Source organism: Tachyglossus aculeatus, chromosome 16 (genome assembly GCF_015852505.1).
Source record: "Tachyglossus aculeatus isolate mTacAcu1 chromosome 16, mTacAcu1.pri, whole genome shotgun sequence".
In the NCBI taxonomy this organism is placed as follows: Eukaryota; Metazoa; Chordata; class Mammalia; order Monotremata; family Tachyglossidae; genus Tachyglossus; species Tachyglossus aculeatus.
The window spans coordinates 450,666-474,016 of NC_052081.1; the positions used below are offsets into that span (position 1 = coordinate 450,666).

At 49.0% G+C, this 23,351-nt stretch overlaps 1 protein-coding gene and 1 long non-coding RNA gene across 4 annotated transcripts in view; one reads left to right on the forward strand and one right to left on the reverse strand.

Annotated features, from left to right (window-relative positions):
• Positions 1-11,036, reverse strand: part of LOC119938389 — a 33,897-nt gene extending 22,861 nt beyond the window's left edge. For 2 of the 3 annotated variants that reach the window (XR_005454421.1, XR_005454420.1), the window contains exons 1-2: positions 10,859-11,036; positions 10,523-10,696 (exon numbers count right to left, since the gene is read on the reverse strand). This is a non-coding gene — a long non-coding RNA (uncharacterized LOC119938389). Of the gene's footprint in view, positions 1-10,522; positions 10,697-10,835 lie in introns of all 3 variants that reach the window. The other variant, XR_005454422.1, reaches the window with a different exon arrangement.
• A 122-nt stretch (positions 11,037-11,158) lies between these two features.
• LOC119938388 (disintegrin and metalloproteinase domain-containing protein 30-like) lies at positions 11,159-13,547 on the forward strand. Its single transcript, XM_038758207.1, has one exon. It carries the CDS (start codon positions 11,168-11,170, stop codon positions 13,409-13,411), a length of 2,244 nt encoding a protein of 747 aa, XP_038614135.1. The 5' UTR covers positions 11,159-11,167; the 3' UTR covers positions 13,412-13,547.
• Positions 13,548-23,351: the final 9,804 nt, after the last annotated feature.

Consider the following 23,351-nt stretch of genomic DNA (forward strand, 5'->3'; position numbering starts at 1 on the left):
TGAGGACAGAGATTGTACCTCCCAACTCATACTGTACACTTGCAAGCACTTAGTGCAGTGCCCTCCATACAGTAAGTGCTCAGTAAGTACATCCAGTGATTGAGTTACCTAACCTCACACAGCAGGCAAGTGGCAGAGTTAGGATTAGAACCCAGGTCCTCAGACTCCCAGCCCTGTCCTCTTTCCACCAGGCCATGCTGCCTCTCTTTTTCTCATCTGTAAAATGGGAATAAGATATCAGTGTTTCCCTACATCACAGACTGTGAGCCAAATCAATCAGTGAAATGTATTGAGTGCTTATTGTGTGCAGAGCGCTGTACTAAGCGCTTGGGAGAGCACAATACAACAGAGTTTGGTAGACACAATTCCTGCCCAAAGGACCTTACAGTCTAGAGTGGGAGACCAACATTAACAAAATAAATAAATTGCAGATTTGTAAGTAAGTGCAGTAGGGCTGAGGATGGGGTGAATATCAAGGGCTCAAAGGACACAGATCCAAGTGAATAGGTGACACAGGTGGGAGAGGAAGGAAAAGATAAGAGGGCTTAATCCCCAGAGAAGGCCTCTTGGAGGAGATGTGACCTTAATAAGGCTTTGAAGGTGGGGAGAGTGGTGGTCTGGCATATATGGAAGGGGAGGGCTCCAGACAGAATGAGGATGTGGGAAAGGGGTTGGCAGGGACTGTGTCCACTCTGATGATCTTTTATCTCTCTTAGGGCTCAGCCCAGTGATTGACACAAAGAAAGCACTTAATATACTAATTGCTGTTGTTACTTTCCCCTGTATTCCCCTAGATTTTCAGCTCTTTGTAGACATGGACATCCATCTTTTATTCAACTTTGGAGTATGAAAGGCATTTAAGAAGGTGGCATTCTAATCACTGTGGGTGCTCGATAAAAGTCATGATGATGATGATGATGATTCAGCTCTCCCAGCAGCATGGCCTAGTGGACAGAGCACGGCCTGGTAGTAAAAGGACCTGGGTTCTAATCCTGATTCTGCCACTTGTCTGCTGTGTAACCTTGGGCAAATCATCGCTTCTCTATGACTCAGTTTCTTCGTCTGTAAAATGGGGATTAAGACTGTGAGCCTCATGTGGTCAGGCAGTGTCCAGCCTGATTAACTGGTATCTACCCCAGTGCTTAGTACAGTGCCTGGATCATAGTAAGCATGTAACAAATACCATTAAAAATAAATAAGTAATAGGTCCTTCTCTGAACTCGTGACAGTTCTGAGGATACTCAGTCCTAAATCCTGGCCAAAATAGCCCCTGGAGTCTCTTCTGAGTGCCCAGCCTCATCACAAAATTGTCCTGAGAAACTCGAAGACTTTCATGAGTATCTGGCACAGAAAGCACTTAGCAGTTATTCAACTTTACTTTCAGATTAAAGTTCATTCCAGGAAATAACTTTCCAAGAACAGTTAGACCACAGTCCACTGCCCTTCTAAAGCCAACCGCCTCACTGTGCCTTGCTCTCGTCTCTGTCACCATTGACCTCTTGCTCACACCTTCCTTCCTGTCTGGAACTCTCTTATCCTTCACACCTGAGACCACCACTGTCCCCATCTTCAAAGCCCCTTCTTAAAAAATCACATCACCTCCAGGAAGCCTTCCTGATTAATCTCTCATCTCCCTATCCTGTTTCCTCCTTACTGCTACTTCAATACTTTTGCACCACTTACTCACTAAGCCCTTGGGTACTCCTTTCCTCCCTAGCCCTATCACCTATAGCACTTACATACATGTACTGAAACTCACCTTTGGAACTTACAAACATGTACTGAAACTCTGTTGCTTCCTCCTACCAGTAACTTTCTTTCATGTTTGTCTCCCCACTAGACTGTATGCTGTTTGAGGGCAGAGATCGTGTTGAAAAACTCTAATCAATCAAACAATCATATTTATTGAGCACTATACTAAGCACTTGGCAGAGTATAACAGCACAACAGACACATTCTCTGCCCAAAGTGAGCTTGCAGTTTAGAGGGGGAGACAGACATTGCTATAAACAAATAAATAAATTATGGATATGTACATAAGTGCTGTGAGTCTGGGAGGGGGAATGAATAAAGGAAGGAAGTCAGGGCAACAGAGAAGGGAGTGGATGAAAAGGAAAAGAGGGCTTAGTCAGGAAAGGCCTCTTGAAGGAGATGTACCTTCAACAAGGCTTTGAAATGGGGACAGAAATTGTATTTTACACTCTCAAGTGCTTAGAACAGTGTACTGAGCGGAATAAGTGCTCAGTGAATACTATTGCTTGCTTGAACTCTGTATACATACCAAGAAGGCACTGGTGAACCCCTCAAATCCTCTTCTTCTTAGTGATACCATTTTGGAAGAGGATTGTCTCCCTGCCCCAGCGGCAGACCTTTTAGAAAGGGGTGTAGGGACCCAGCTGGCTCCTAGCTCCATCTCCACCTGGCCCTCAGCTGCTCCCTAGCAATTTCTCCCCAGGCTCAGGCTACTTTTGTGCCGGGCGCCACCCCAGCCAGAGCCTGTGGGGAAATTGCCAGGTTTCAGCATGTGGAATGGGCTCCAGCACCTTAGAGGAAAACCCCAGGGCCTCTCAGGGGGTTCAAGCTCCCAAGGTTCGATTCTCCCATCCTTCCCAGTGGTATCTCAAGGGGAGAGTTCTAGCCACCTCTCAAATTCTACCCCTTTCACCTGCGCCTCTGACCCTTCATACCTTGACAAAAATGTCCTCCTTCCTTCCTCCCTGTCCACATCTTCAACCACTTGCTTTCCAATGGCTCCTTCTTCATTGCATTCAAACACGTCCTTGTATCCCCTAACCTAAAAAAGCCCCTCCTTTGCTCCGTGACACCCTCCAGTCATCATCCTATCTCCCTCCTACCATTCTTCTACATCCGCTTCCTCCACTTTCTGTCCTCCAATTCTCTCCTCGAACCCCTACAATCTGGCTTCCACCAGCTCCACTCCACAGAAACAGCCCACTCTTAGGTCACCAACAACCTCCTTCTTGTCAATTCCAACAGCCTCTACTCCATCCTAATCCTCCTCGAACTCTCTGTGGCCTTTGATATGGTGGACCTCCCCCTTCTCCTGGAAACATTATCCAACATTGGCTTTGCTGACACTGTCCTCTCCTGGTTCTCCTCCCCTCTCTATGGCCACTCCTTCTCATCTTCTTTAATAGGCTCCTCCTCTGTCTCCCACCCTTGAATTGTAGGGGTCCTTCAAGACTCAGTTCTGGATCCCCTCCCACTTTCCATCTACATCCACTCCGTTGGAGAGCTCATTCGCTCCTGCAGCTTCAACTACCATCTCTAAGCCGATGATAACCAAATCTACTTCTCCAGCCTTGATCTCTCTCTTTCTCCTCAGTGTAGCATTTCCTCCTGCCTTCAGGATGTCTCTCCTTGAAATGACACACTTATACCTCAAACTTAAAATGTCCAAAACAGAACTCCTCATCTTTCCACACAAACTGTCTTCCCCATGGCTTTCCTATCACTGTAGACACCATCATCATCCTCCTTGTATCCCAAGTCCCTAAATTGGCATTATCTTCAACTTAGCTCTCTCATTCAACCCACGTACTCTGTCTGTTACCAAATCCTGTTGATTCTACTTTCATGACATCTCCAGATGTCATGTTTTCCTCTCCATCCAAACTGCTACCACACTGACCTAAGCACTTGCCCTATCCTGCCTTGACTGCTGCATCAGTCTCCTCACTGACCTCCCTACCTCCTGTCTCTCCCCTCTCTAGTCCATTCTTCATTCGGCTGCCGGGATCATTTTTCTAAAAACAAAACCCAACTCAATCCACGTTTCCCCACTCCTCAAGAACCTCCAGTGGTTGCCCATCCGCCTCTGCATCAAACAGAAATTCCTTACCATTGGCTTTAAAGCACTTAATCAGCTCGCGCCCCCCAAACTCACCTTGATGATTTCCAATGCAACCCAGCTTCCACACTTCATTCCTCTAAAGCCAACCTGCTCTTTGTACCTCAATATCATCTGTCCTACCACTGACCCCTTGCCCACGTCCTCCCTCTAGCCTCCCTTATCTTTCACATCTGACAGACCACCATTTTCTGCATCTTCAAAATTCTACCAAAATCATATCTCCTCCAAGAGGCCTTCTCAAACTAATCCATCATTTCCCTGACCCTTTGTATCATCTATGCACTTGGATCTCTACCCCTTAAGCACTTGATGTTCACCCCACCTTCAGTCTCACAGTTATGTATATAACCTTACACTCTGCCATTTCCCATACGTGTAGTATATTTCAATGTCTGTCACCTTTAGACTGTATGCTCGTTGTGGACAAGGATCATGTCTACCAACTCTTTTGTACTATACTCTCTCAAGAACGTAGTACAGTGCTCTGCCCACAGTAAGTGTTCAGTATATACCTGTGATTGACTGTTCAAGTTGATCCCCTATTGGCAGTTGCTGCATCATTTCAGAAATGGGGAGTTTCAGTTCCTCCGGTCCCCTCCCCCACCGGCTTCCAAAGATCTGCTAGTTAACTCAGCGATGGGAGAAGTCCTGGTTTGCAACCTGCACCTCAGCAGTACAGATTAGGCACCACCCAGTATCTCCAATTCCTGGAAGCACCAGCTCCAAAGCGCTTCCATTAGAAGCTCCACTCAGTAGCCTGGAATCCTGGGAGTGTGTCTAGTTTGCTGGATAGAGGGAGTCTGGCCCTGGCAAAGCCCCCATATTGGGTGCCACATGCCTAGCAAGGTGTCTGGGGCCAGACCAGGTGGCTTAGCAGTGAGGGGCCTCCAAGAAAATCACATGGAGCCCTGGGAAATCTGCTTGTGTGACAGAAGCCAGGGGCCGGTTTGTCAAATTCTTCCTAACCCATTCAGAGCTAATCTTGTGAAGCTATGGGGTGTTCCTGAATTGCTAGTGGTGCTTTCTGGGAGGCAGGAAAATGAAATCATGATCCCCGGAGGGAGGGAGTCAGGATGCGCTGGAATTGTAGTTGCTCACGAGATAAAAAGGCAAAAATAAATCATCATCAGGTGCAGCACACAGTCAGTCCAAAAGTACAAGAGGGGACAATCCATTTGTGCACAGAAGCGGCATGACACAATGGATAAAGCACAGGCCTGAGAGTCAGAAGGGCATGGGTTCTAATGCTGGCTCCACCACTTGTTTATTGTGTGACCTTGGGCAAATCACTTTATTGGTCTGTGCCTCAGTTACCTCATCTGTAAAATGGGGATTGAGACTGTGAGCCCCACCTAGAACAGGGACTATGTCCAACCTAATTTGCTTGTGTCCACCCCAGTATTTAGTGCAGTTCCTGGCACATAGTAAGCGCTTAACAAATACCATAATTATTATTATTACTATTAGTTTGGTCAAGACTACTAAGGTCCATAGCTGCCTTCAGCCATACTTTCAATCCCAGGCAACCTTGTCCATTGGACTACACCTGCCCTTCAGACTGAGGTGACTCCACAGTCTGAGGTGGTGGGCACCCAGGGCACAAAGCACTGAAATGCAGATGTTTGTTTTCACCATCATCAACTGATCTACCTGATTATTCTTTTGACAAGGGGGAGAGCATAACAACAACCATGACAAAAATGAGCTAAGTACTGTGAGAGGGATTTGGGAATAAAAATGCCAAGCAAAAATCATGGTTGTCATTATTATTATTATTTTGATGATGAGTGGGGAGGCAAGAAATATCTCTTCCCTCCCTACCCTTTCTCTCCTTCCTCTCCCCTTACGGCTTTCTTCTTCTCTCGCATTCTCTCCTGGAGGCAGTGACTCTGACAAATAAAGCGCTTCCTTGCTTCTTTGCATCAGGGCTTCAAAAGCAACACAAGAAAGCAAGGTTGGGCTGGGGGAAATCCCAACACGGTATGGAGAGAATTCTATCTTATTCTCAGAGCATGGAGAGTTAACATACTCTCTCTGCAGTCAATCACCAATTTCCAATCAATCCAGGCTCCACCCTTCCTTCCCCACCCCCTGACCCCTCCCATTCCCCAAACAGCTTCCATTAAGAAAGTTTGACAGAGGGATGAGTACCAAATGTACACTCAAAGACACACACACACACACACACACACACACACACACACACACACACACACACACTTACTATGACCAAAAATTTGGCGACTACGAAGTACTGAAAATGAGTAAAACATATAGAACTATACTTTCCTCTTCATGCCCAGAAGCGTGTTTGCTAAGTGGCCCCCTCGAATACCAAGAGCATGCTACTTTCTGGAGTCAGAACTTCTCAAATCCTTACGCACAAACACTCACTCAGAAATTCAATGCTGAGAGACCAGTCTCAATAGGACCTCCAGATCCAGGTAAGGATTAGGACAGGTGTGAGAGACCTACCCTCCCAGGGAGTCTGCTCCCAGCCAGGGTCGCCACACTGGAGGGGTTGGTTGTCCCTTCAGAGTGAACAGAGCCACCCTAGTATCCTGAAACTTCCCTTGCCCTCCCATGATTATCTTGATTAGGAGCTGGCAGGCACTCATTTGATGCCGAGGAGGGCCCAGATTCTTCCTGGAGAAGCTCCAGGGCATCTGGGTTCTCCAACGCCAACCCCAGCTCACTGGCAGTTTTGAGGACCTAAAAAGACCAGTGAACTCCCCACCCTCTTCTTCCTATTCCTCCCTGGACTGACTGCATTTTGCCCTATCTAATGTTGGAAAATGAGAGCAGGATGGTGGAAACGAGCCAACCACGGGGTTGACAACTGTGACAGCCTTCCCTCCTAAATGTGGATAGACAAAGGACTGTCCTAGGTTTCAACCCCCAGTATTCATCCCACAAATGGAGGTGGTGAGGGGCATACCTCCTGGGATAGAAGAGTCCCCCCATCTTACACACACACACACACACACACACACACACACACACACACACACACACACACACACACACACACACACACCCTTGTAGGACATATGGCCTTTCTCCTGGGCAGAGCCAAACAACAGCTTGATTGTCAGGTTGTGAAACTGGAGCAATCAATTGTGCTGCCAGAGGCTTTGTGCTGCTGAGGTCGAAGACTCTCGGAGGTGTACAACCACACACTGGCTGTGGGGCCTGAGTAGGAGGGAGTTGGGACAACCTCCCCCACCATCCTGGTGCTGATCATGTCCTTATATGCCTCGATGACAATCCACTCCCCAATATAGGCCAAGAAAACTGCTCAGCTGTCATTGCAGCTGCACACCTGGCATCAGCACTATAGAACAGTACTTTTTAGGCCAAGCAAAAACGGGAAGAAATACCATTTTTTTCTGCTAAAAGAACTGATGTAGTTCAGTTGAGAAAGGACTAGAGAAACAGACTATTCAAATAAAATCAATCTTTTTCTGCGCAAAAGATTCACAATTCTCTCCTGATGTACCTTAATGGCAACATGTATGTAGCAAGAGGAAAACAATAGATTTACTCCTTCTTTACAACTGAGATGCAGTTCATAAATTGAGTTGTCCAAGATCAAAGGGTACCTAGGACAGTAAGATGTTCAATAATTACTTGGAACGAGAGCCCCATGTGGGACAGGGACTGGGACTGGTAGAATTATCGTGTACCTACCCTAGTACTTAGCACAGAATAACTGCTTAACAGATACTGTCATAATAATTCTCATTATTACTCAGCGATGAAGAGGAAAATGAGGAAGAAGCACTAGTGGAGCCATGAGTAAACTCCATTAGGTCAATTCTCTAGTGGAAAGAGCCTGGACCTGGGAGTCAAGAGGACCTGGGTTCTAACCCCAGCTCTGCCAATTGTCTGCTGGGTGACCTTGGGCAAGTAACTACACCTCTCTGGGCCTCAGTTTTTTCATCAATAAAAAGGGGATTCACTACCTGTTCTCCCTTCTACTTAGGCTGTAAGCCCCATGTGGGACAGGGACTTTGGCCTACCTAATTCACTTGAATCTACTCCACTGCTTAGAACAGTGCTTGCCCCATAACAAATGCTTAATATCATTATTATTATTCTTTGGGTGTGGAGGGTTAGGTGCACAGAAAGAAGAGCTTCCCCTCTTCCTCTCCAATCTGGCACTGGAGTGAAACAGCAAAGTGACTTTCTACCACTGGAGAGCTGTCAGCAGGGCAAGCTATTACCTCACATCACCTCACTTCAGCCTGTCTGTTCAGAAAGAGACAGAAACATCACCTGCGCTGGCCACCAGCCCTGCCTTGAGATCTACCTTTCAGGCAAGTGAGACTCTGCTCTTGTCCAGGACACATGTGCACTGGACTTGCAGCAGACTGCTCCTTCCTTTAAGGAGGGGAGAACTGGGGAGAGGAGGTTGAGTTCTTTCCCCAGGTTTGGTTTTTGTTGTTTCTAGAGTCAATGCTTCCTGGTGTGGGGTGGGTCGGGGGAGGGAGGTAGTGCTAAAGTCTCCCTCACCTCCCTACAAATTTAGGCAATGTATATCTATGTCTGCCTGAGGGAAAATGGAGGATCATCCGCTGGAGTGTGGTCCTGCAGAAGGGGAAAGGGAGACTGCGGAGGACTGAAGGGTGGTAGCTCTTAAATCTTCCTGGCACCTCCCTGACAATCAACAGAAAAAGAGAAATTCCATTTTTGGCCACCTCAGAATTTCATTTCCCAAAAACCATCTGCAAAGCCTCCCCAGAGCAACAGAGGAGTTAAAACTACTTCGTTGACCTCCGTTGTAATGTCAGTGGGGCTGAAAACTCTAGCTCACTGATTGATGGGTTCACATGGGGCAACCTTCAGGCTAGCAACGCGACTCTGGTTGCTAGCTAAACACAGGCAGATGGAGCTCGCTCCAAGGATTCTCAGGGGTGACGGATGGCAAAGGTATTTCTGATTCTCATCACACCACGCAAAGCCTCCAAAAATGACTTGGCCCATGGAGAGAAAAGTATTAGATTCTGGTGACAAATAATTACCCGACATCAGCTGAGGTTCCTCTGGAAAGGTTATAGGGCTGCAAATAACCATCATTTACATAACTTTGTTTCTGCTGATCTAAAATATGGACCGGCTTAGGGAAACGCTTCTTTTCTTTCTCAACTAATGAACTTGCCTTCTTTGATCCAAATGCTTCTTTCCATTTGTCCTCTCATTGGTAACATCAGTCCTCTCTTTAGCAAGTCATTCATTCAGTCACTCAATCTTCTGGGAAGCCTTCACTGACTAATTCACAACACCCTTGTCACATCAGCCCAGTGCTCACCCTTAACACTTGAGGATTTTATTCCTATTTCAGCACTCATGTACATTGATTTCCTCTCCTTGCTAGACTGGGAGGCCCACATGGGACAGGGATTGTGGCCAATTTGATTTTATTTGATGGTATTTGTTAAGCCCTTATTATGTGTCAAGCACTGTCCTAAGGTCTGGAGTAGATACAAGTTAAGTGACTTGCCCAAGGCCACAGAGCAGACAAATGGCAGAGTCAGGATTAGAACCCAGGTCCTCTGGCACTCAAGCGCAGACTTTACCCACTAGGCCATGCTGCTTCCCTTGATTATCTTGTATCTACCTCATCACTTAGTACAGTGCTCAGCAAGTGCTTAAAGGATACCACAACTATTATTATTTGACATTTAATATAGGTCTGGACCCTCGGTTCTTTGTTCTGCTGTTTCATTCTGACGTGTTTGCACAGCTTATTGCTTCCTATTTGTTCTTCTGCCAGCTTTCACTACTTTCTAGATAATTTTCATCTGTGTCCTCCACTACAACATAAGCTCCTTGCGGGCAAAGCATTTGTAACTTGCTACTGCCTCACTTTCCCGAGTGCTTAGAGCTCTGCCTCACACTCACCAAGTGCTCAATAAATATCACTGACTGGTTGGGGCAAGTCAGGAGCTACACAAGGCTAGTTAGGGGATTGTGCTTGTCATTCCCACCCCTGACCTCTTGCTCACACCCTCCCTGCTGCCTGAACTGCCCTCTCCTACTTCACTTCTGGCAGACCACAGCTCTCCTCATCGTCAAAGCCCTTTTGAAACCACATCTCCTCCAGAAGGCCTTCCTGGATTAATCTTTCATCTCCCCACCCTATTTCCTCCTCTACTGCCACTTCAGCATTTGCACATCATTCACCCCCAAAGGATTTATGGATTTATTTTTTACAGTCTATTGCTTCCTCCAACCTGTCGTTCATTTTAGTGCCTGTCTCCACCATTAGATTGTACACTCCTTGTACAGAATTTGTTCTGTGGTGAAGAGGGATGAGACCTCCCCGAAGGGGGACAGCTCCATCCGGAGGTATTTCCACGGCCTAATTCTACTGTACTTGCCCAGGTGCTCAAAAAATACCCTTGACTAACTAAGTAGAAGAATTCCCCATTCTTCCTCCCTCACGCCCATCCTTAACCTCCTGCTCGATTACGATTTGCCAGTGATGACTTTGTTGCCGCTGACCCTGGTTATGGCCTACTGCAGGCCTCACAAGTCCCAGTATAGCTGAGGCCATGCTGCAGTCCTGTACGCAATCCTGGGCAATTTTAGAAAACTACGCAGGTCTTGGAGATGGGAACGTCCCAGCCAAGCTGCTCAGCCCACCTTGAGTCAACCTCCATATCCGACCTGGAAATGCGCGATGCCCATGCTCGGGCAGAGGCTTGCTTGGTCCGTGCTCCTTGCTCTTTGTAGGTGCCTCGGAATATGGGAGTTCTGGGTCCGGTGCTTAGAGGCCTGAACTTCATGCTTCCCTGTGACCCTCCATTCTTACAGTCGCTGGGAGGAAAAGGGAAGTGGGGAAACATGAATTAGTCTTCCGGCACACTAGTTCTCACTAAAAATAATATTACATGAGGAGTTGAAAAACATGCAAAATGACTTTAAGCTCCTCAAAGCAGGAGGCCATACCCATTACCTTTCTTGTACTCTCCAACGTACCCAGTTCAGAGGTCTGCATAGGGCGCAAGACAGTGTGTGCCCCGGGGATGGGGAAGCGAGGGTTAGTCCACACGAATGTTAATCCCTCTCTCTCTCTCTCTCCCCCACTTTTCCCTCGTGCTGCCGACCATTTGCCCAACTTTCCCGCCCTTTCCCCTCAAGCGTGGGCAAGCCTCAACGGCCGGTGGAGGGCGCACGCGCGGGCCCGCCAGGCGGAGGCGCCGTTGAGCCGCGTAAGATGACGGGCGGTTGAGGCACGCGCTGGCCGGCCCCGCTCCGCCCCGCCCCCTGCCGGCGGGGCCGGGCGCCATGGGGCCGTCGGGGCCCGCGCTCCTGCTGCTGGGCCTCGGCTGCCTCCTCGCCGCCCCCGAGCCCGACCCGTGGGGCTTCTCCTGGTCCGAAGTGGTCATCCCCCGGAGGCTGACCCCCCGGGGCGGGGAGGCCCAGGAGCCCGGCCGGCTGTCCTACCTGCTGCCCCTCGACGGCCGGAGGCACGTGCTGCACCTGCGGCCCAAGCAGCTGCTGCTGCCCCGCCGCCTGCCCGTCTTCACCTTCACGGCCCGGGGCGAGCTGGTGGAGGAGCAGCCCCCCGTGCCCCACGACTGCTACTACCGCGGGGCCGTGGAGGGCGCCCCGGATTCCCTGGCCACCTTCAGCACCTGCTTCCGGGGGCTCTGGGGGATGCTGCAGCTGCACGGCCGCCTCTACCAGGTGGAGCCCCTGCCGGCCTCCGCCACCTTCGAGCACCGGGTGTCCCGGCTGGACGACCGGCCGCTGGGCAGCCGGACCTGCGGCCTCACCGACCGGGTGATGGCCCGCCAGCTGGCCCAGAGCCAGCCGCCGGATCGCCCCAAGCGCCTAGACTCTTCCGTTTCCGTTAAGCACCCGAAGCACGTGGAGTTGGGGGTGGTAGTGGACCACCTGAGATTCAAATTCAAGAATCGTAATGTATCAGAGGTGTTGAGAGAAACGCTGATCATAATAAACTTTATGGATTCGTTTTATGAGCCCCTCAATGCCGACATTTCGCTGTCTGCCATTGAGATTTGGACAGAGTCGAATCAAATAAACGTTGACTACAAAGATTTGCTCGAAGTGTTCCTGGAATTCCAAGCCTGGCAAGTGACGCATTGGCTCCCACGGGCCCACTACGACCATGCTCACTTCTTTGCATTTCAGAAGTACGACGACACTCTGGGATGGGCCAATGTAGCATCTGTTTGCAGCAGAACCGAGCTCATGGCATCTACCACCTCGCAAAGGGGTCTGAACCTCATTATGGATGCGGTCCTTGTGGCCCACGAACTGGGCCATTCCCTGGGCATGCTTCATGACGGCCAAGACTGCAAGTGTGCCCAAAAGGCCTGCATAATGAATGCGGTGAATGCCTACGCCTATCATTTCAGTAACTGCAGTTCTCAAAGCTACTTTGACTTTGTAACCTCTGGGGCCGAATGTCTGAACAACTTCCCGGAGGAGGTTGCGGAGCCCCAGTGTGGCAACAAACAGGTAGAAATGGGAGAGGAGTGCGACTGCGGCACAAAGAAAGAGTGCCAGGCAGATCCCTGCTGTCAGCCAAACTGTAAGATGAGGCCTGGGGCGAAATGCACTTCTGGACTATGCTGTGAGCAGTGTCAGCTTCTTCCAGCTGGAAAAATATGCAGAGAAAAACAAAATGAGTGTGATCTAGAAGAGTTTTGTAACGGGACCACGCCACTTTGTCCAGAAGATGTGTATGTGCAAGACGGAACCCTCTGTAACGACAACGGCCACTGCTATCACAAGGGTTGTTATCTTCACCTCCGGCAGTGCCAAAACATTTTCGGTCTCCAAGCAAAGAATGCTCCCTTGAGGTGCTATAATGAATTAAATTCAAAAGGTGACCGGTTTGGTAACTGTGGCATTTCACAGAACAGGTACATGAGGTGTGCAGCTGAGGACGTACTGTGCGGGAGAGTGCAGTGCAGCAATGTGAAAGCCCTGCCTCCCATGCCAGAGCACACGACGCTCATTCAGACTCATCTGAAAGAGATCAATATCATGTGCTGGGGGATCGACTACCATATGTCAATGAATGCAATGGGGTTGCAAGATATTGGGGCTGTGGAAGATGGTACCCCCTGCGGCCCAGGCAAGATGTGTATTAACAGGACCTGCCAGAATGCCTCTGTCCTCCACTTTGACTGCACCCCAGACAAGTGCAACAAGCGAGGGCTATGCAACAATCAGAGACACTGCCACTGCAACTACGGCTGGTCCCCACCGTTCTGTGAGTTACTCGGTTTCGGAGGCAGCATCGACAGCGGCCCCGCAGGGAAAAGCAACGAGCCGCGTAAGCCCTTTTTGACCATAGTGGCTCTCCTTGTGCGACTCCTGCTGTTTGCTGCATCCTTTCTCCTCGCCACCTTTTTTGGAGTAATTGAGAAACTGATACAGAAGACCAAGGCAAGGAATCATCTGAAAGACCAGGACCCGGAACTTAGGAGGAAGAAAAATGTAACGTGGATGAAACAAGTGAGATGGGACAAACCAGTGAGAACAAGAGATCACTGAATTGTATAGCTACCATAGTGCCTTTTGCTGTTTCCTTCACTGACATCATAGTCACTTTATTTCTCTGAGACCCCAAACAAGACTCTTCTTCGTTTATTCTCTTTAAATTAGAAAATAAAAGTTAATTTCACTTTGTAAGAAATGGGATTTGTGTAGTTTCTAAGTAGATCTCTGCCTCCTATTGTGCTCAATCAGCCAGAGGCTGTGGACTCGTGAAGCCTGCCTGGAATCACCAGAAAATATCTTCTTCCTGCCTTTAGTCAGGACTTAGCTGGCAGAGTCTCAATTCACTGAAAGGTTACTGAGGCTCATCTGAGAACAATGGCTCAGAGTTTGGATTTGTGTTTTTTGTTTCAATCTGTCATGTGGGCTGCCAGGCTCCACTCTTTTGGAGCCTAAATGGCATTGGCTTCACTCGGTCCGTTTGTGAAGAAAAGGATTCGAGGAGGACCAGTCGGCGCCCCAGATGGCAGTAACGTAAGCCGGAGCTACAACAAGTCCTCCACCTTCAAGAGGACAGTTGTTTGTAGAGTTTCTAAGCAGAGCCATAAGCAGAGTTACTCCCAAGATTTCCTGTCAACTGTACCCTTACAGCATAAGTTTCACATTTACCTCAAACATAAGAACTCAAGAAATGTCACCATTTGGTCAGTCTACTGTTCGGCCCAGCGTGGCTTAGTGAGAAGCAGCATGGCCTAGTGGATAGAGCACAGCCTTAGGAGTCTGAAGGACCTGGGTCATGGTATCATGACCAAAAATTTAGAGACACATCTTTGTCCCTCATGGCTAGTGAATTTGAATTGTGAGATATGACACTCTCATAGTACAGTGTACCACAAGCTCCTCTCAACCATTATCATAATGCTCCTATTCAATGAATGTCTCCTCTTAAACAGTGGCACAAGTCTCCAAGGCCAGCAAAAGTGATACTGAAGTCCAAAACTTCAGCAGAATTTTGCGAGGTCCTCAAATCCAGTGATAGCTCAGAGTATTCTGGGACCACCTAGGACTGAATGGGAGCCAAGTTCCTCAGGGGTTACTCTCCAGGTCTGAGTCAGTGACTAAGACAGGATGACTTCCGGTTCAGGGCCTGATCAGAACTCAACTTTGAGCTGGTTGGTGTAGGGTCTTTTCAGGATCCTGGTGGCCCCCAAGAAAGCTGTAGAATGCAAGTGTTGAGATAGTGTGCGGTATGGGAGGTGGTATCGGTCGCTTGATCCTATAAAGACTTCTCTAGTACCTCAGCTTCTCTAGTACTTCAGGAGGGTGGAGCCTAGAACCCACCAGGCACCATCGCTTGAGCCTGCTGCCTATTCCAACTTGGGAGCAGATAGCTCTGGGTTTCTTTTGCTTCCATCACAAGGGTACCTCCTCATCTGCTGTGTTTTATTTCATCTGAAAGTTACACGTGACTCAGGGAGTGTGTAGTTAAAAGGTTTTTTTTCCAGTGACTAGTGGAGAAAAACCACGGGCCCGTGCTCTTTCCACTAAGCCATGCTGCTTCTCTAAATAATCTAGTGTCATCTAAAGATACAAAAGACAAATATAGATCACCTCTGAGGGCAAAGCACTAAGCCCTAGAGAGAGTTCAATAGAATTAGTAGACAATCTCCACCCTCAAGGAGTTTATAATCTAGCTAGCTCTATGTCCTCTAGGGGCTTGCATTTATTTTTTTACAAATGCAACCATATTTTTAATCCCAATCCTTCAACCTCATTTTCACATTAATGTCATCACCCAGCTCTCACTCTTTGTTCCCAAGTTCACCTGCTACCTGAGCTTCTCTCTTAGCTCTCTACTTTCCTGCCTCTGATCTACAGCACATGACAGTCCACCTGCATGGAATGCCTTCCCATCTCAAATCCACAAAAGCACATTCCTCCTCACTTTCAAAGCCTCCTTAAAAATGAATACCTCCTCCAGGAGGCCTTCTCTGAATTAACTCTGCCTCCCTAGTACCCCCGCCCCCCGGCCTGGAATGCCCTCCCTCCCAACATCCGCCAAGCTAACTCACTTCCTCCCTTCAAGGTCCTACTGAGAGCTCACCTCCTCCAGGAGGCCTTCCCAGACTGAGCCCCCTCCTTCCTCTCCCCCCTTCCCCTCTCCATCCCCCTGTCTTACCTCCTTCTGTTCCCCACAACACCTGTATATATGTATATATGTTTGTACATATTTATTACTCTATCTATTTTACTTGTACATATCTATTCTATTTATTTTATTTTGTTAATATGTTTGGTTTTGTTCTCTGTCTCCCCCTTCTAGACTGTGAGCCCACTGTTGGGTAGGGACTGTCTCTATATGTTGCCAACTTGTACTTCCCAAGCGCTTAGTACAGTGCTCTACACACAGTAAGTGCTCAATAAATACGATTGATCACATCAGCCGCATGCATGCGCGCACAGACACACACACACACACACACACACACACACACACACACACACACACACACACACACACACACACACACCTGTCACCCTTCCCCCCCGCAGTGTACTCTATATATTTATTTTAGGCTTGCTACTTTTTTTCTTTTTACCAGTTGTATCTGTTTTCACTATTCTTCCCATCTAATGAATACAACTTGAGTCTGCCCATTGCCCTAATTAGATTGTTACCTCCTCAAGACCAGAGACCGTATCTTATTTTGAATTCTCTGCTCCCAAGCACCAAGTATAGTACCCTCCCCACAGCACAAGCTCAGTAAATGCTGATAATGGGGACCACCAACATCATTGGCATCATCATCAGTCATTAATAGTATTCATTGAGCACTTACTATACACAGAGAACAAGCACTTGTACAGTACAAAAGTTGGTAGCCATGTTCCCTGCCCACAACGAGCTTACAGTTCTAGAGGGGAGTCTTCATCTCCTATTAACCCAATTCAGAGAGATGTCATGCTCAAAAAGAATTCCACATCCCTGGGCCAGTGCCCACTCTAACTCCCCCTTTTCTTCCAAGCTCTGTCCCTCATTTATGCCACTCACAGCTTTGGTTGGAGGGTCTCTCCTCATACAATTGGGAATAATTCACCAATATACAATTTTGCTCAATTCCTCTCAGCTGGACAGCTGTGTGCCCCACCCCATCATTAATTTTTATGGGAAGTCGATGTTGGTTTTCCATGTGCTCTTACACATGGTTTTGTAGTGCTGATGCTGAATTTTTCATGCATTGGAACTTGTTTCTCTGGTCGTTAGGGACGGGCCCAAGAATCACTTCAAGCAGGGAAGGAAAGAAGCAGTTAGGATTTCAGGTTAAGAGTCCCAATTGAGGAGAGGAAACTTGGCCAACAAGAACCGAGCCCATTTTCCTTTGTGATATGAGTCCAAAGCTAGAATTCAGATCTGCCAATTCTGCTCCTCTCTAATGGGGGTGGAGGGGGTCCAGAGGGTGGTCCTAGGGGAGCCAGAAAGGGGGTTCATGGCAACAGCCTTGCCCAGAGAGAAGCTTGAGGTGGAAAATAACAATTGACACCAAGTCTCCAGGAGAAGGGAGGGCTAGAGGATGCAGCAGGACTTAGTGGAAAGAGCCCAGGCCTAGGAGTCAGAGGACCTGGGTTCTAATCTTGGTTCTGCCAATTGCCTGCTGTGGGACCTTGGGCAAGCCACTTCATTTCTCTGGACCTCAGTTTCCTCATCTGTAAATGAAGATTGAAAACTTCTTTCTCCCTCCTACTCAGATTGTGAACCTCATATGGGACGGCGACTGTAACTGTGCCCAGCCTGATTAACTTGTATCTGTTCCAGCATTTAGAACAGTGCCTGACATATAGTAAGTGCTTAACAAATACTATAATTAAGGACGTCTTCAGGCTGGAATTTACTGGGCTGAAGTCTCTTTCATGCAGTGAAGGGCACTGTGTAAGTTTTCTGAGACCAGAGAAAGGGTCTTGGGTTTCTATTCATTCATTGGATCATATTTATTGAGCACTTAATCAATCAATCAATCAATCGTATTTATTGAGCGCTTACTATGTGCAGAGCACTGTACTAAGCGCTTGGGAAGTACAAATTGGCATCACATAGAGACAGTCCCTACCCAACAGTGGGCTCACAGTCTAAAAGGGGGAGACAGAGAACAGAACCACACATACCAACAAAATAAAATAAGTAGGATAGAAATGTACAAGTAAAATAAATAAATAAATAGATAAATAGAGTAATAAATATGTACAACCATATATACATATATACAGGTGCTGTGGGGAAGGGAAGGAGGTAAGACGGGGGGATGGAGAGGGGGACGAGGGGGAGAGGAAAGAAGGGGCTCAGTCTGGGAAGGCCTCCTGGAGGAGGTGAGCTCTCAGCAGGGCCTTGAAGGGAGGAAGAGAGCTAGCTTGGCGGATTGGCAGAGGGAGGGCATTCCAGGCCCGGGGGATGACGTGGGCCGGGGGTCGATGGCGGGACAGGCGAGAGCGAGGTACAGTGAGGAGATTAGTGGTGGAGGAGCGGAGGGTGCGGGCTGGGCAGTAGAAGGAGAGAAGGGAGGTGAGGTAGGAGGGGGCGAGGTGATGGAGAGCCTTGAAGCCCAGGGTGAGGAGTTTCTGCTTGATGCGCAGATTGATCGGTAGCCATTGGAGGTTTTTGAGGAGGGGAGTAATATGTCCAGAGCGTTTCTGGACAAAGATAATCCGGGCAGCAGCATGAAGTATGGATTGAAGTGGAGAGAGACACGAGGATGGGAGATCAGAGAGAAGGCTAGTGCAGTAGTCCAGACGGGATAGGATGAGAGCTTGAATTAGCAGGGTAGCGGTTTGGATGGAGAGGAAAGGGCGGATCTTGGCAATGTTGCGGAGCTGAGACCGGCAGGTTTTGGTGACGGCTTGGATGTGAGGGGTGAATGAGAGAGCGGAGTCGAGGATGACACCAAGGTTGCGGGCTTGTGAGACGGGAAGGATGGTAGTGCCGTCAACAGAGATGGGAAAGTCAGGGAGAGGACAAGGTTTGGGAGGGAAGACAAGGAGCTCAGTCTTCGACATGTTGAGCTTTAGGTGGCGGGCGGACATCCAGATGGAGATGTCCTGAAGGCAGGAGGAGATGCGAGCCTGGAGGGAGGGGGAGAGAGCAGGGGCAGAGATGTAGATCTGGGTGTCATCAGCGTAGAGATGATAGTTGAAGCCGTGGGAGCGAATGAGGTCACCAAGGGAGTGAGTGTAGATTGAGAACAGAAGGGGACCAAGCACTGAACCTTGGGGAACCCCCACAGTAAGAGGATGGGAGGGGGAGGAGGAGCCTGCAAAAGAGACTGAGAAAGAACGACCGGAGAGATAAGAGGAGAACCAGGAGAGGACGGAGTCTGTGAAGCCAAGGTCAGATAACGTGTTGAGGAGAAGGGGGTGGTCCACAGTGTCAAAGGCAGCTGAGAGGTCGAGGAGGATTAGGACAGAGTATGAGCCGTTGGATTTGGCAAGCAGGAGGTCATTGGTGACCTTTGAGAGCGCAGTTTCCGTGGAATGAAGGGGACGGAAGCCAGACTGGAGGGGGTCGAGGAGAGAGTTGTTGTTGAGGAATTCTAGGCAGCGCGTGTAGACAACTCGTTCAAGGAGTTTGGAAAGGAATGGTAGGAGGGATATGGGACGATAACTAGAAGGTGAGGTGGGGTCAAGAGAGGGTTTTTTTAGGATGGGAGAGACATGGGCATGTTTGAAGGCAGAGGGGAAGGAACCAGTGGAGAGTGAGCGGTTGAAGATGGAAGTTAAGGAGGGGAGAAGGGATGGAGCGAGAGATTTCATAAGATGAGAGGGAATGGGGTCAGAAGCACAGGTGGCCGGAGTAGCACTTGAGAGGAGGGAGGAGAGTTCCTCTGAGGATACCGCTGGGAAGGATGGGAGAGTAGCAGAGAGTGTTGAGAGCCGGGGGGTTGGAGAAAGGGGGGGAAGAGACTTTGGGGAGGTCGGACCTGATGGATTTAATTTTGTTAATGAAGTAGGAGGCCAGATCGTTGGGGGTGAGGGAAGGAGGAGGGGGAGGAACCGGGGGCCTGAGAAGGGAGTTGAATGTACGGAAGAGCTGGCGGGGGTGATGGGCATGGGTGTCAATAAGGGAGGAGAAATAGTTTTGTCTGGCAGAAGAGAGGGCTGAGTTAAGGCAGGAAAGGATAAACTTGAAGTGAACGAGGTTGGCATGGTGTTTAGACTTTCGCCAGCAGCGTTCAGCAGCTCGAGCATAAGAGCGAAGGAGGCGGACAGTGGCAGTGATCCAGGGCTGTGGGTTAGTGGTGCGAGAGCGGCGAAGGGAAAGGGGAGCGAGCGAGTCTAGCTGAGTAGAAAGGGTAGAGTTGAGAGCAGTAATCTGATCATCAAGACTGGGTAGAGAGGAGAGGGTGGCGAGGTGGGGTGTGAGGCGCTCCGAAAGATGGGTGGGGTCCAGAGAGCGGAGATCTCTGTGAGGGAGTAATACGGATTTACAGGGGAAAGGAGTGTGAGTGAGGAGGCAGGTGAGAAGATTATGATCAGAGAGAGGGATCACAGAGTTGGTGAGGGTGGACACAGTGCAGCGGTAGGAGATGATGAGGTCGAGGGTATGACCAAGTTGGTGAGTGGGTGAGGTGGGGTGGAGGAAGAGGTTGGCAGCGTCAAGGAGAGATAGAAGGCGGGCGGCAGAGGAGTCGTTAGGGATATCCATGTGGATATTGAAGTCTCCGAGGATCAGAGTGGGCATGGAGAAGGAGAGAAGGAATGTGAGGAAGGGGTCAAAGTCGTTAAAGAAGTTGGAAGTGGGGCCCGGAGGGCGGTAGATGACGGCTACAAGAATCTGGAGGGGGTGGTAGAGGCGAATAATGTGGGCTTCAAAGGAAGGGAAGGAAAGGGAAGGGGGAGTACTGTGCAGAGCACAGTACTAAGCGCTTGGGAAGTACAAGTCAGCAACATATAGAGACGGTCCCCACCCAACAACGGGCTCACAGTCTGAAAGACTGTTTCAAGTTTCTATTGTACTTCCCAAGCATTCAGCTCAGTACGTTGCAAGTAGTAGGTGCTCAAAAATCCTCAAAAATCTCCAGTGGCTACCAATCAACCTACGCATCAGGCAGAAACTCCTCACCCTCGGCTTCAAGGCTCTCCATCACCTCGCCCTCTCCTACCACACCTCCCTTCTCTCCTTCTACAGCCCAGCCTACACCCTCCACTCTTTGGCCGCTTATCTCCTCACCGTGCCTCGTTCTCGCCTATCCCACCGTCGACCCCTGGCCCACGTCATCCCCCTGGCCTGCAATGCCCTCCCTCCACACATCCGCCAAGCTAGCTCTCTTCCTCCCTTTAAGGCCCTACTGAGAGCTCATCTTCTCCAGGAGGCCTTCCCAGACTAAGCCCCCTCCTACCTCTCCCCCTTATCCCCCTCTCCATCCGTCCCACCTTACCTCCTTCCCCTCCCCAGAGCACCTGTATATATGTACATATGTTTGTACGTATTTATTACTCTATTTATTTATTTTACTTGTACATATTTATTCTATTTATTTTATTTTGTTAATATGTTTTGTTTTGTTCTCTGTCTCCCCCTTCTAGACTGTGAGCCCACTGTTGGGTAGGGACCGTCTCTATATGTTGCCAACTTGTACTTCCCAAGCGCTTAGTACAGTGCTCTGCACACAGTAAGTGCTCAATAAATACGATTGAATGAATGAATGAATGCTCAACAAAATATTATCACTGTTTCTAAGGGCGTGGGGAAGGGCACAATGAAGGACTCAATAGTAGTAGTTACTAATAAGGGTATTTATTGAATACCCACTGGGCACTTCTCCAATATGGAAACAGCATTACACTCATGAAGCCTCCAGATCATGCTAAATTGGGAGGGAGTGGTGGTCAATACCTTGGATCAGAATGTAAAGGGATTTGGGAAAATCGGGAAAACCTCTGAGAGCACAGAATGAAGTTCAGAAAGAACCAGTGTGGGAAATCCACCTAGGGAGAAAAAACAATGGCCCAAGCACAACCAGGCAAGAGAGTCTAAAGCAGATCTCATGCTCCCCATGAACCTCACACTAACAGTAAATGTCTCTCGGGCTCCTCGGTGGACCCCAAGCCAACAGGAGACCCATCTCATGCTCCTCACTGACACCAAGCCAACAGCAGATTGCTCTAGTGCTCCTCGTGGACCCCAAGCCAACAACAGAACAGACTTGTGCTCCATGTGGCCCTCAAGGGACCAACAGATCTATCTCATGCTCCTCGTAGACCCTAAGTCAACAGCAGAACAATCTCATGTTCTTCATGGACCCCAAGGCAACAGCAAACAGCTCTCGGGCTTCTCATGGACCCCAAGCCAACAGCAAAACGATCTAATGCGTCTTGTGGACTAAAAGCCAACAGGGAGTTTTCAGTGTCACCCTGTCATTGAGTCAATAGGATGCTGGGGGTGTGGATCCTGGCAGATAAAAGCCCAGCAATTGTGAGGACTTTGACCCATGGGTTTGGCATCAGGGCAACGAGCCACTTCTGGAATCCAAAATGAGAGATGTTTGTGGAAGCCCCAGAGAGGGTGTGAAGAAGAACCACAAAAGGTAACTAGAAGGTTTGGAAAATAACATTGATGAGGAAAGTGGAGGGAGCTGGGGTTCCTCAACCTGGGGAAGAGAAGACTGAAGGCCAGTTGAACCACAGGCTCCAAGTGGATGCAAGACTTTCCTAGCATGACTGGGGCTTGTTGGTCTCCACCATAAAGATGACACTGACTAAGGGCTTACCCTGAGCCAAGAACTGTGCTAAGGGCTGGAGTGGATTAAGTTCATCAGATGGGACACAGTTTCTGCCCAACCTGGGGCTTACTGTCTAAAACTCTGTCAGAGAAATTGACTTTCCCAAGGTCGCACAGCCAACAGGTGGCAGAGCCAAAACTAGACAGTATGGATTAGTGGAAAGAGCAGGGGCCTGAAAGTCAGAAGTCCTGGGTTCTAGTTCTAGTTCTGCCACTTGCTTGTTGTGTAACCTTGGGAGAGTTGCTCAATTTCTTGGAGCCTTAGGCTCCTCATCTGTAAAAATAGGGATTAAAAACCTGTTCTCCTTCCACCTGAGGCTGTGATCCTTGCAAGACAAGGACAGAGACTCTATCTGACCTTATTATCTTGTATCTACTCCAGTGCTTGACACCTAGTATGCACCTAACAAATACCACAACTATTTAGAACCTGGATCTCCTGACTTCCATCTTTGTGATTCCTATAGCTAGAGGAATCAGGCTCCAGATGGAGCTTCCTGACAAAAGGACATTCAACAGCCCAAAAGGTGATGGGAAGAATGGGGAACATCCATCTGGAGCGGGTTTTCCCAACCAGATGGACCAGAGATTCTTTCTGATCGGGGCATTGCCACTGGAACCTGCCCGCGGGGAGGATGAGGCAGAGGCTCAGCTGCTGGTGGGTCTTTGCTAAATTGAAAATCAGATTTTCCTTGGATCACTATCATCCTGTGAGGGAAACTGGCCTTGCTGGGGAAAGTCCCAGAAAGTTAATTTCAAATTTAGGAGAAATCCTCAGACAGTCACAGTCCATTCTGCCCTCCCCATCCCCTGACTGCCAGCTTGCTGCCCCCTGAGTGATGGCTCTCACATTCCCCTTAATGACCCAGCCTACCCCCTTCCTCGAAGACAGGCCCAGGACTCCCAGGACCCTCAGCTGTTTCCAGCTGCTCAGCTGCCTGGGTACAGGAGATGCACTGAGTGAAGAGAGTTTCCTTATTCTGGGAACCCATGCTTTCAAACTTCCCTGGCTGCCCCTTGCCTCTCACCCCTCATCCCAAGGTCTGGGGCACAGCAGCTCCAAGCCGGCCAGGACCACACCTTTCAGGACTCGGCAAACTTCAGACCCGCCCCCAACCCCCTTCCACCTCTGTTCCATCCAACAAAAGCGCTGACCTCTGTGACCTGTTCTGAAGTTATGCTTCCTTCTTTGCCATCACCAGAGTTGCCTTACTATAAGCCACCACCTTC